The 13,994-nt window shown below is 38.7% G+C and overlaps 2 protein-coding genes across 2 annotated transcripts in view; both read right to left on the reverse strand.

Moving 5' to 3' along the window:
* Nucleotides 1-2,974, reverse strand: part of LOC140234684 (phosphatidylinositol-3,5-bisphosphate 3-phosphatase MTMR2-like) — a 28,051-nt gene extending 25,077 nt beyond the window's left edge. Inside the window, exon 1 of the mRNA XM_072314719.1 lies at nucleotides 2,662-2,974. Coding sequence (XP_072170820.1) covers nucleotides 2,662-2,904 — 243 coding nt within the window. The 5' untranslated portion in view covers nucleotides 2,905-2,974. The remainder of the gene's footprint in view (nucleotides 1-2,661) is intronic.
* The window catches only part of LOC140235513 (microsomal glutathione S-transferase 2-like), a 245,675-nt gene that overhangs the window by 44,305 nt on the left and 187,376 nt on the right, over nucleotides 1-13,994 (reverse strand). The window lies entirely within an intron of this gene.

Raw genomic sequence — 13,994 nt, forward strand, 5'->3', positions numbered from 1 at the left:
CTGTTTCTTAAAAAAAAAAATCCACCTTAATCTTTTTCCTCCTAGCCAGAGAGTTAATTTCTTTTTCTTCTTCTTTTTTCCTTTCTAAGCTTGATCCCATGCAAAGTGACTATCATATATATGACCCAGCAACAAAAACTGGTCAACAAAACATCACCATAATCCTTTAGTTAAGGGCATATTCTGAAAGACCAGACTGTATAATTTTAAAATGATGTATTCCCAATAACTTAATTGAAGTGGACTCTCCTTAACTATCAAAATATTGGAAAGAAAGGACACAAAGTGTCTATAGTACTGGGAAAAGAGGCTTTGAAGTACAGGGTATATTCTAAGCGATGCTAACTGTGCAATGAATAGGACAAAAAAAAAAATATTGATGTCAAACTCTCTAAACACCATAGCAACAAAAGTAAAGAGATTATCAGATTAAGCGGAAATTGTCCATCCTTTATCAACATAATCTATCCATTATTTATATACCATCTTTCAAAGTCAGAAGCATCATCAGGGCTCGAATTAATCAACTGCCATCGATGGTCATGGCTGTGATGCCCCCCCCCCCCCGAAAAAATAATATTCTAAAGGCTATAAATAAAAGTTACCTGCCCTTTTTCTTTCGGTCATTGTGCCCCTGTTATCAAAGGTGTGCCCTTTATCTTTTGGCCGTCATGCCCCTTTCTAGTGACTTTATTAAATTGTTTTGGGGTTCCGAGGTGACAAAGTTGAGTATTTTTGGAAGTAAAAGTAGCACCAGTACTAAAAGTAGTAGAAAAAACTGCATGCCGTTTTCTGCTCACAGAAAACTGCCTTCAGGTGACTGGTGCATGCTCCTCTTGTAGAGCACAGTGAGGACTCAGGAAAGAAAAACAAATGCAATAACTCCAGTACTGTACGGTACGTCAAATGTAGGGCTCTAAATAAATGTGCTTAGAAAGAAAAGCTGCTTGTGCAGAGGAGTTTCATAACATTTTCTGACTTTGACAGTTCACCAACATGAAACAAGATGTTGTCTCCACAAAACATAATCTCCAGTTTTCAAACTGATATTTTGGTCCAACAAATAGTATGTTCTAGACCTCTAAACTTAATGTGCTTTACGAAAATTAAAATTAGACCGAGGCGAAAGATCAGTTTGTATCTATCATTATCAGGGATATGTTCCGCAGTAACTATACACAGCCCTGTCGCTGTAAACAAGTGTAAGTCGCGACAGGGCTGTACGGTGTGGACACTCCGTAATCTCTGTATTCCGGGGCGCCGACGCGATTTTGAATTTACTGCACCATATTTGTTACTAAGACTACATAAGGCAGGGTGGTCCACGAGGGGTTTTAGCATGTCGCTGCAACATGCTAAAATTCTTGTGCAACATCCTAAAAAGCCAGCAACATGCTATGCAACATCCTCAAGAATTTGCAACAAGCTCAAAGTAAAAGTATTCAAAAATGTGCAAAACATGTGCATAACATAAGAAACATCAAACTACCAGGTACTTTAGATATTTGTGTGCAAAACATGAGAGAGAACATTGAATGTAAGCAGCACAAAGAGAGATAAGCAGCAAAATATTGCGTACTGCGTACTCATCGTGTGCGCTCCGCGCATATTCAATTTCTGCAATATTCTCAGATTCTGAGCTTGCAACATATGCTAAAATTTTAAGTTGTGGACGACCCTGTAAGGTGAAAACTTTATCTATTTAGCTACCGTTTTCAGCTATTGACCCCATTGATATACTCATTTTATAACTTACCAAAAATTGCACCTTTTTTAATCCTGTACACCGCAGAAATCGTAGAAATTGCAGAAATGATTCGAAATGTCGGCGCAGCACTGGGCAAAGAGGGCGCTGTCGACTTCGCGGGCGTACAAACTCTAGCAGCGCAATTTGCATCGTTCAAAGCTGGGAAAGGTTTATTTTGAATGGCCCCGCGATGATCACAGCATTCCGGGTTAAGATTGGACTTTTTGCTCAGTGTATGTTGCGTGAGGGCTCACTATGGACTGAAATACCATGCTCATAGTCCAAGTATCTCAATTCACGTGAGTGATTCGTAAAATTTGTGAAAAGAATGTAGAAATTTTCAATAGTTTTGTTGTTGTGTGGCCGTGTTCGAGGGGTTTAGTATGTGTATGGGGTTCCGTAGATATGTGTATCACACACCGTCAGACCCCATGCTAGCTTAGCGCACGGGGTCTGGTCGGGCTAGCTTAGCGCACGGGTCTGGTCGGCTAGTTCCGCAGAGACTACATCTGGCTTCATACTCATATAATCCATCGTAAAAATCACAAAAATATAAAACTCCTTCAGACAGACAGATTTTTTGGTCTATAGAAATGAGAATAGTTTTACCTTTACTACTAGGCAACTAGCCAGGCTACAGTAGGGAGGTGAGCTCACCTACTTAGCTACAGTCTTACAGACGCGTAGACAACCTAACCGTCGCGTCAGATCTAGAAGAATCTACTGACTACGCGGCCAAGTAAATTTACAACACACACCCTTTCAATCAGACAATGTCAGGTCAGTTTAGTTTCGATTCTGCATGTCTACAGCATGTTGGTTATTTCTATTGTTTCTTGAAAGTTAAGAAAGGCATTTTCCTTCTATAGACATCTCTACTGACTACTGGGCTCGAGCTACAATCACCAACTCACCTTTGCCATTTGATTTTTAAGCGTGTCGGTAGCGGAAGGCGGCTGTACCTCTGCCCCTAAGCTTCCCGGAGGAGCAACTCGTCTGTTCGCTGTTCCACCCTGACCCGCATTTCGGGATCTCTGATTCTGGTCGTTAATTGGGGCTTGAATTCCACCATCGATATTTGACCCACTCCCTTGCCTTACATGTCTCGGTTGTCTAGAATTCTCATCCGACGCTTCTGCATTACCTTTAGGCTCCATTTTGTCGACTAAACGTTTCAGATTATTGCCAGAACACTCCCTTCACAGCAAATCCGCTGCCATATTTTTCATCGCCGTTTCCACTTTTCCTGTTAAACGCCATCTACGGTGAATTCTATAAAATGTAGAGCACACAGCTAGTTCGTCATTGCGCAACACGCCTTGAATGCAATGTATAGCTGAAGGCAAGCGAATGCTCCTAGAGAAATTTACTTGTAAAGACACTGTTCATTCCAATAAAAAAAATCATACCAATAAATGAATAAAAATACAAATACAAAAATAAAATGTAAATACTCTCTGTGTTTTGTAACTTTGATGATATTCTTTTCCGTCAGTAGGAAAAAATCATAATCAATAAGCCGAATGAAAAAGTGAAAAAAAGCTATAGTACATTGTATATGAAATTCAAACTAAGTGATTAATTATTGGAGTAGAAACTCATGTATTGGATTTGATCTATAATTGATGTTAACCTTTTGATCCAAAAACGGAATATCTACCTCTTAAGTAATGATCAAAAATTTGATGCCAATTTCAGATGAAATGATCAATTGACGACAGTGGAGGTTTGGACATAACCACTAATACCGATTCTTCCCATATTTATTTATTTTTTTTTTTTTTGTCTGAGAATGATGAGGCTAATTTCTTGTACCATTTCTTTTTTTTTTCTTTTTCTGTACTTTCTTCCTTTTACAAGATAATTATTTTTGTCATGAAGCTGTAGTATTCAAGCTGTGTTCAGGCTAATGCAGAATCCGCTGCATTAATTAAAGTACAGAAACTAACAAAGGGTTCAAATTTCTTGAACTGGCCAAAAGACGTTGCAACTTATCCTGACAATTTCTGTCGTTGCTGGTGGTTTGTTGTTTGTAATATTTGAGTGTGTGTGTGTGTGTGTGTGTGTGTGTGTGTGTGTGTGTGTGTGTGTGTGTGTGTGTGTATGTGTGTGTATGTATGTGTGTTTTCTTTAGACTATAGTGTACACTGCCTGTTGTTTCGACATCTGTGCTTACATTTCGAAACAACTTATTCTCAGGAGGGGGGTTATACTCCAAAACATTGCCAATATTTTGTTGAAAAATGAGCTGAAGTGTGGAATCCAATGACTAAAAGAGCCTTGTGGTCCGCGGAGAAAGTCTTTGGGGGAACTTTTATATCCGGTAAGAGATAATTGCGTGTATTTTGAAAGGCATTTTATGACAGCCAGTGTAGGAGTTGCCGCGTGAAACTATCTTAGAAAGATGATAATATTCCACTACATCGTGATATGTAAAGAAGAAACGTCAACCATGGACTTCCACGGTGTTATAGACCAATGTCAGCAATAACATGTGGGGGGGGGGGGGGAGGGGGATTTCAAGGTAAGGAGAAAATGTGATTCAATTATGGGTTAATGCAACGAATAGGGTGCATTATTATGTCATCGCATATTAAATCAATTATCATTAGGCATACCGAAGATCTCAGAACACATGGCTGAAATAGATATTGATGTAAAAACAGCACCCAAACCGGACAGGTCTACTTAATTATTATTGTGTACAATGGGTACTGGGGAGTATACTATTCACAATTAAGGGTTACATTCGATAGGCTAATGAATTAAAGAGGGATTTGGAGCTGGAACTGGATCTGGATCTGTTATTATGAAAAGCTCAGGTTCAACGGCGTAGCCAGGATTTCATCTTAGGGGGGGCGGTTAGTCTGCGAGGGAGCGAAGCGACCGAGCCCGAGCGAGCGGAGCGAGCGAGGGGGGGAGGGTGTGGGAGGGGGGTGTCCCCCCTCCCACGGTAAGAACTTTTTTGCATTTGGATGTTGTAAATGGTGCAATTTGATGCATGTTTTTGCGCGTTTTATCGACGTGAAACAGTCCCACTTGTTTATGGTAGCAGTTTATTTTGATGTAGATTATTATTGAACAATTTGCCTATAAAAGGGTATAATTTAGATACACTTCTTGTATTAATTCTTTTCACTGAATATCATGAACGCGACTGAACCCGAGCGAGCGGAGCGAGCGAGGGGGGAGGGGAGGGTGTGGGAGGGGGGTGTCCCCCCTCCCACGATAAGAACTTTTTGCATTTTGATGTTGCAAATGGTGCAATTTGATGCATGTTTTTGCGCGTTTTATCGACGTGAAACAGTCCCACTTGCTTAAGATAGCAGTATATTTTAGTGTACACTATTATTGAACAATTTGCCTATAAAATTGTATAATTCAAATATTCTTTTCACTGAATATCATGAACGCGACTGAACCCGAGCGAGCGGAGGGAGCGAGGGGGTAGGGGAGGGTGTGGGAGGGGGGTTTCCCCCCTCCCACGGTGAGAACTTTTTACATTTTGATTTTGCAAATGGTGCAATTTGATGCATGTTTTAACGACGTGAAACAGTCCCACTTGTTTAAGATTGCAGTATATTTTATATCATGAACGCGACTGAACCCGAGCGAGCGGAGCGAGCGAGGGGGAGGGGAGGGTGTGGGAGGGGGGTGTCCCCCCTCCCACGATAAGAACTTTTTGCATTTTGATGTTGCAAATGGTGCAATTTGATGCATGTTTTTGCGCGTTTTATTGACGTGAAACAGTCCCTCTTGTTTAAGGTAGCAGTATATTTTAGTGTAGATTATTATTGAACAATTTGCCTATAAAATGGTATAATTCAAATACACTTCTTGTATTAATTCTTTTCACTGAATATCATGAACGCGACTGAACCCGAGCGAGCGGAGGGAGCGAGGGGGTAGGGGAGGGTGTGGGAGGGGGGTTTCCCCCCTCCCACGGTGAGAACTTTTTACATTTTGATTTTGCAAATGGTGCAATTTGATGCATGTTTTAACGACGTGAAACAGTCCCACTTGTTTAAGATTGCAGTATATTTTATATCATGAACGCGACTGAACCCGAGCGAGCGGAGCGAGCGAGGGGGAGGGTGTGGGTGTGGGAGGGGGGTGTCCCCCCTCCCACGATAAGAACTTTTTGCATTTTGATGTTGCAAATGGTGCAATTTGATGCATGTTTTTGCGCGTTTTATTGACGTGAAACAGTCCCTCTTGTTTAAGGTAGCAGTATATTTTAGTGCAGATTATTATTGAACAATTTGCCTATAAAATGGTATAATTCAAATACACTTCTTGTATTAATTCTTTTCACTGAATATCATGAACGCGACTGAACCCGAGCGAGCGGAGCGAGCGGAGCGAGCGAGGGGGTAGGGGAGGGTGAGAGGGGAACCCCCCTCCCACGGTGAGAACTTTTTACATTTTGATTTTGCAAATGGTGCAATTTGATGCATGTATTTGCGTGTTTTAACGACGTGAAATAGTCCCACTTGTTTAAGATTGCAGTATATTTTAGTGTAGATTATTATTGAACAATTTGCCTATAAAATGGTATAATTCCAATACATTTCTTGTATTAATTCTTTTCACTGAATATCATGAACGCGACTGAACCCGAGCGAGCGGAGCGAGCGAGGGGGTAGAGGAGGGTGTGGAAGGGGGGCCCCCCTCCTACGGTGAGAACTTTTTGCATTTTGATGTTGCAAATGGTGCAATTTGATGCATGTTTTTGCGCGTTTTATTGACGTGAAACAGTCCCTCTTGTTTAAGGTAGCAGTATATTTTAGTGTAGATTATTATTGAACAATTTGCCTATAAAATGGTATAATTCAAATACACTTCTTGTATTAATTCTTTTCACTGAATATCATGAACGCGACTGAACCCGAGCGAGCGGAGGGAGCGAGGGGGTAGGGGAGGGTGTGGGAGGGGGGTTTCCCCCCTCCCACGGTGAGAACTTTTTACATTTTGATTTTGCAAATGGTGCAATTTGATGCATGTTTTAACGACGTGAAACAGTCCCACTTGTTTAAGATTGCAGTATATTTTATATCATGAACGCGACTGAACCCGAGCGAGCGGAGCGAGCGAGGGGGAGGGTGTGGGTGTGGGAGGGGGGTGTCCCCCCTCCCACGATAAGAACTTTTTGCATTTTGATGTTGCAAATGGTGCAATTTGATGCATGTTTTTGCGCGTTTTATTGACGTGAAACAGTCCCTCTTGTTTAAGGTAGCAGTATATTTTAGTGTAGATTATTATTGAACAATTTGCCTATAAAATGGTATAATTCAAATACACTTCTTGTATTAATTCTTTTCACTGAATATCATGAACGCGACTGAACCCGAGCGAGCGGAGCGAGCGGAGCGAGCGAGGGGGTAGGGGAGGGTGAGAGGGGAACCCCCCTCCCACGGTGAGAACTTTTTACATTTTGATTTTGCAAATGGTGCAATTTGATGCATGTATTTGCGTGTTTTAACGACGTGAAATAGTCCCACTTGTTTAAGATTGCAGTATATTTTAGTGTAGATTATTATTGAACAATTTGCCTATAAAATGGTATAATTCCAATACATTTCTTGTATTAATTCTTTTCACTGAATATCATGAACGCGACTGAACCCGAGCGAGCGGAGCGAGCGAGGGGGTAGAGGAGGGTGTGGAAGGGGGGCCCCCCTCCTACGGTGAGAACTTTTTGCATTTTGATGTTGCAAATGGTGCAATTTGATGCATGTTTTTGCGTGTTTTAACGAGTTGAAACAGTCCCACTTGTTTAAGGTTGCCGTATATTTTATTGTAGATTATTATTGAACAATTTGCCTATAAAACAGTATAATTCAAACACACTAGTCTTCTTGTATTAATTCTTACACTGAATATCATGAACGCTGTCTGTTCAGCAATCAAACAGAAAAGGCATGCACACGAGGGTGTAGATAGGGGCATATCCCCTCCCACACGAAGGTGATTTTGCGTTTTCAGACCTGAAATTCAGCGATCTGGTGCAAATTTTTGGTGCAACACTTTTTCATCGAAGTGTTAAAATCACGGAATTTAGCTCTTATTCCGAATGTGCACCATCTGTGCGTATGTATAAAGTCTAGTGAGGTAGAACTTAGGGGAAGGGGGATTCCCCCTCCCGCTCGCGGAGCTTTTGCGTTTTTAGAATTGAAATAAAGCGATCTTGGTATAGCCACAGTCTACTTCTTTGCATGGCGGGGGGGGGGGGGGAACAGGAAGAAGGCGTTGGCGAGTGTTATCTCCACTCTTCCCTTCCGATGGAGCTTGTATCTTTTTAAGGCTGAAATTGAGATATCTCGTATACGCATAATAAGCATTATTATGGAATCAACATTTGGGTAATCAAAAAAAAAAAATGATGGGGGGGGGGGCTGAGGGAGGAAAGGGTCGATTAAAAGGGCAAATTCCCCTTATACATGAGGGAACCTTTAGTTTTCGGAATATTAGTGAAAAGTCTTGTGCACTCAGAATTATTCAGAATTTTTTTTAATGTAAAAAGTGTACTTAGCTAGGGAAAGCGGCAAAGAGGGGGAGGGTTTGGGAGGGGGTATCCCCCTCCCAAGCACGAGAGATTTTGCATATTTTGAATTGAAATTCAACGATCTGGTGCACACTTTGAGTGAAATATTCAAAAAAATATATCTTATTTGATGAAAGGTTGCAAAGGAGACCCGCTTCATGTGCATGCATACAGTATACACGCATTTTTTTTTTCCGCCTCCCAACTCCTCGGTCCAAATCTTAGGGGGGGCGACCGCCCCCATCGCCCCCCCCTGGCTACGCCAGTGCTCAGGTTGAGCATCACTCAAATTGCGGCTTCTCTTGCACAGAAGAGCATATAGAGGGCGCACCCCTTTCTTCATGGAAATGTGAGTAGGTATCTGCATAAGAACGATCAAATGAGTCATCTATCGAACAAAAAAACTAATTTTTGTGTATTAAAGGGGACCTCCGGATGATTTTCAGACTTTTACATTTTAACAATTATAAATTAGTTAAACTGAGTACAGAGTTTCAGAATTTATAGTGATTTGGATGAGGAATGACAATGTTTTCAAAATTTATTACAAATAGCAATGAACAAGGATGATGACATGACAGCCTCACCATAAGAATGCATGAGTTGGGGCTCAAGGAAGCAGAACAAAAGAAGAAGGCATGCATAGATTCTTCACAGTTGAACTTATTGAGCAAGCGGTATTGTAATGGAATTACTCTGCTACATTTCTGAAATATATGTGAGGCTCTGTAGATGTCATCAACACCGTTCAGTGTAATTTGTAATTGGTTTCTCTGCTCAAGGACCACAATAAATTCCACGAATCTATACATGGAGGTACCGATGTATGTACTACATGATGTGAAATTATGTGATGAAAATCGTCTGGAATGCCCCTTTAAACGTGAAATATGTTGCATTTGACCCGATTATCCTCATCAACTACTTCCATATCGCTGACATCATGAAAGGCAAAGACTGTTGCAAAGAATTTATCCATGGATCTATCCGACTTGATTGATTGACTACTTCTAGATTTGACTCAACCATTTTGTTTGTTCTTTTAATGATAACTTTGTGATTATCATCATTATCATTAAGATTATTGATATGATTTATTATTATTAATATTATCATTATTATTGTTGTTACTGTTATAATAATAATAACAATAATGATAACAATAATTATGATAATGATGATAATGATAATTATTGTAATGATAATAATAATAATAATAATAATAATAATAATAATAATAATAATAATAAGTCTTATTTACCCAGGGTAGCCTCTTCAGTGTTGCCACTGCTCTACCAGAGGGCCCTGCCATTATTACTACCCCAGCGTTGCCAGCCTATCCATCAATACACCTGGGTCGAGAGGGACATTGTGGGTAAAAACATCTTGTCGAAGGACGTAAGCACTGTCCCAGAATCGAACTCGGGACCTCCGATTTGGAGTCGGGAGTCTTACCACTATGCCACAGCACCCCCACTTTATCATTATTTTCATCATTATCATTAACATTATTGCTCTAATTATTATTATTTCTTTTTCTTCTCATTATCATTTTCATCATTATTACTATCATTGTAATTATAATTGTTATAATTACAATTATTATTATTGTTATTATTATTATTATCATTATTACTACTACTACTACTACTACTACTACTACTACTATTATTATTATAATTATTAATACTATTATTATTATCATTGTTGTTGTTGTTCTTGATGTTCTTGTTGTTGTTGTTGTTAAGGTTTATTCTGTGGTATGACTGGTAGAAGATGGCGCCCTTCTCTAATTCCAGCTTCCGAGATGAGAGCATGACAAAATTCGCGATGTTTTGTGATTTTTACGAGGACTCGTACATTTACCAGCAGCTGAAAATATGACTGATAGTACGGTGTTGTAAGGTTATTTCTGTCTTTGTTTTTAGTCATTCGATTCAACTTATGCCATATATCCTTCTAATCCTGCAACACAACTGCCTTTATAACTTGTCTTTCTATGTGTCAATTTCACTTAATTAAAGGGAAGATAAACCCCAAGAACAATGTGGATTGACTGAAAGCAGCAACATTAGTAGAACACATCAGTGAAAGTTTGAAGAAAATCGGACAATCGATGCAAAAGTTATGAATTTTTAAAGTTTTGGTGTTGGAACCGCTGGATGAGGAGACTACTAGAGGTTATGACGTATGAGTGGACTACAATATCAAGAAAATATAAAGAAAATACTACAAAAATCCATTTTTCGTGAAAATTACAAATTCCATCAACTTGATATTGACATATGTTAAGGATAGCAATTATTCCCCCTGCTTTCTGAAAGCGGTTGGTCCACTGCTCTTTCATAATTCTAGAAAAGTGAATTTTTTGTTGAATATCCTTTATATTTTCTTTGTATTGTTGTCCACTCATACGTCATATCCTCTAGTAGTCTCCTCATCCAGCGGTTCCAACACCAAAACTTTAAAAATTCATAACTTTTGCATCGATTGTCCGATTTTTCTCAAACTTTCACTGATGTGTTCTACTAATGTTGCTGCTTTCACTCAATCCACATTGATCTTTGGGTTTACCTTCCCTTTAACAAAACCGAGACTGCGAAAAACCACAAGATTTTAGTGGTGGCGCTGTGCACATTGATAAGAACAAGTCATTACTGCATCATCCATTAAGATACACATGTAAGAGATGAGTAGTACAGCCTTGGTGCTGATAATACAATTTTATAACAATACGTTTCCTTGCACTGTGTAGTGCAATATATTAGCATCACATTTCGTTCTTTCTGTGTGCAAACCTTAAAGATTTTCTGTCAGATTTCAGTCGGGTTCTACTGTCTGTCGTGGTAATCAATCGAGTAATGAGATTTGATTCATTTTTTTCAAGTTTAGTCGAAGTTAAAGACGGTGATACATATTAGATTTTTCGTGTATAGTCAAGATGGTATTATTGTATATACCATTATTTGCGGATTCTATGTCTTTGTGTATACGCAAAAGCTTTTCTGAGTTCAATACGCTGCTGCTGCTTTTTTTTTTTGCTTTTTTTTTTTTGCTTTTTTTTTGTCATCGTGCGTATTTTGTGTGCTTTGTGTTTACCTGTGCGTTCCAAAGTAGTTACTCTTTAAAAAAAAAATGAGTGAAAATATTCACTCTTAAAAGAGTGAATACAAAAAAGAGTGAATTTAGAGTGAGATTGGAGTGAATTTTGAGTGAAAATTTTCATTTTCACTCATTTTGGAGTGACCTCAGGGATCACTCGAAGATTTTGGAGTGATCCCTGACGTCACTCCAAAACGAGTGAAAATGAACATTTTCACTAAAAAATCACTCCAATTTCACTCTAAATTCACTCTTTTTTGTATTCACTCTTTTAGGAGTGAATATTTTCACTCGATTTTTTTTTAGAGAGTACGTTCAGACGAGGATAAGCTAACTTCGGGACAAGCTCGCAGTTACGTATTGGGCACCAAGTGTCTTTGCAGATGAAACAAAAACCCAGCGTTAGTGCTTCAAAATAGTTCTAAGATGTGATTTCGGGTTCAAAACAACCACCGTAAAAATTTGAATCCGTATAGTCGATGTTAAGTATTGTTAAATACACAAAATGTGAAAAATAGTTATAACAAAAAAAGTTTCTAGACTAAACCGTCTACAGTTATGGTTTACTGAGAAAAATACTGATATCTCCCTATATTTCAGGCTTTATTGCGAAAATTTTATATGGTAGGATGTTTTGTGATACAACTGTTACTGACCTACACTTATCCGTCATATGTGATATCATAAAATTGTTTAAATCACTGCTCCCAAAGGTAAACAGGACCTTTAATCACAAAACGACAATTTCGTCTACGAAATTATCATTCTGTTGACGAAAGAGACCAAAAAAAAAAAAAAAAAAGGACAACAATCATTAATTTGAATAGATACGCATTACCCGCTGCTTTGAGGGATCTGGGGGCATTTCATGAAGCGGGTCGGATATTTTTCTTAAAAACTGTTACAAGCTACTGAAATCCTTGCATCTGATTGGCTGAGAGCAAAATGCTTCATGAAATGCCCCCAGAAGTATCAATGGTTACATAGGGCTGAAGCTCGGTATTCTAGAGGATAAATGACGGCCGTCTAATATATTATTAGGAGGTCGTTGGTCTGAGTCATATCTTAGCATGATTTCTATCATGGCTACTTCTAAAAACTGATAAATTTCTGTTTATTCACGTTGATGACGTGACGGTCAATCAGTTCCAATTAGAAAAAAAGACTTCGACAGAAGAATCATTAATTCTCTAAAACAATGGAAGAAGTATGTGGCAGACTGGTGATGATTTGCCGGTGTCCCTACTGCAGCGTGTTGAAACCATTATTATGATGACATTTTGAAACCGTTCGCATACTAAGCCTTGATAGATTTGTATGGTGAAGTAGGCCTATCAACGAACTTTATTTATGCTATGCTCCTTTAAGAGTTAATAGTTGAGGCTATTATCTAGTTTGGCGATTTTGTTGTTGTTGTTTTAAACAGAACACAATAATTTATTTATTTGTTTGTCGCAAATCTTTAAGCAGAGTGGCATGATCAGCATAAAATATAGGCCCTAAATAATATAAACAGCATAAGTTGGACAAATAATTTTCAAAACGACATAAGGTAGACACACATCAAGCATTCAGGATTAAAAAAAAAAAATCCACGTAAGATGTACCCAAACAATTATGTTTGTGTGTGTGTGTGTGTGTGTGTGTGTGTGTGTGTGTGTGTGTGATATCAATACTTTTTCTTAAATAAAAATATCTAGGAACGACAGGCAGCTGTTTCCTACTCAGATTAGAGTTGTTGTTGGTTTTTTGTTTTTTTCACGGGACCCGACACTACAGGGAAACTGCAAACTCCAGAGATGCCATACAATGAAGTGTTTATTGGTGTCCTCAGAGCGCAGTCTGCAGGGCGCGTGGCACAGGGCGAATAACATTACGAATGAGAGGACGCTCGTCTTTTGCCGAGGTCTTCATCACATGCATTCTCAGACTCTGAAACTTGCACAGGTTATAAGTAACCTTATGAGTAGGCCTACATGCAAAATATAAAAAAAAAAAAAAAACAAAACTGAAAAATGACTTACATTTTAAAGTTGGCCGAATGGGACGGTTCGTCGTGAAGACCATATATTTTTACTGCATATCGAGATTAACAAGCTCAATGTGTGCGAGAACTTGATAAATCTTATTTTTGCATTTTGTTTGGAAAAGAAACTGATAAAGTGAACTTACTGAAACTGTAATGAATACACACACACGTGAACACACACATACACACGCACACATACACAAACGCACACACACAAATATATATATATATATATATATATATATATATATATATATATATATATATATTATACACACACACACACACACACACACACACACATAAACACATTTCCGCACCATCACCGAAGCCACCAAAAGTATTACAATACAAAGACATTTTTAGTTGCTAGCTACTACTAATTAGACGTCACAACTAATTTATCGGTTGTGGAGAGCCAACTTTGAAAGCAGTAACAAACACAGAAATTATGAATAATTTAGCGTGCCCTCTCATTTGCATTAGAAGGAAATCAATTTAATTCATTTTCGGCCTGAAAATAATCAGTTTTGCTTCTTTTTTATGTGCAACTCTAACACGCCATTGCAAAG

The sequence above is a fragment of the Diadema setosum genome, chromosome 11, assembly GCF_964275005.1.
Source record: "Diadema setosum chromosome 11, eeDiaSeto1, whole genome shotgun sequence".
Classification (NCBI taxonomy): Eukaryota; Metazoa; Echinodermata; class Echinoidea; order Diadematoida; family Diadematidae; genus Diadema; species Diadema setosum.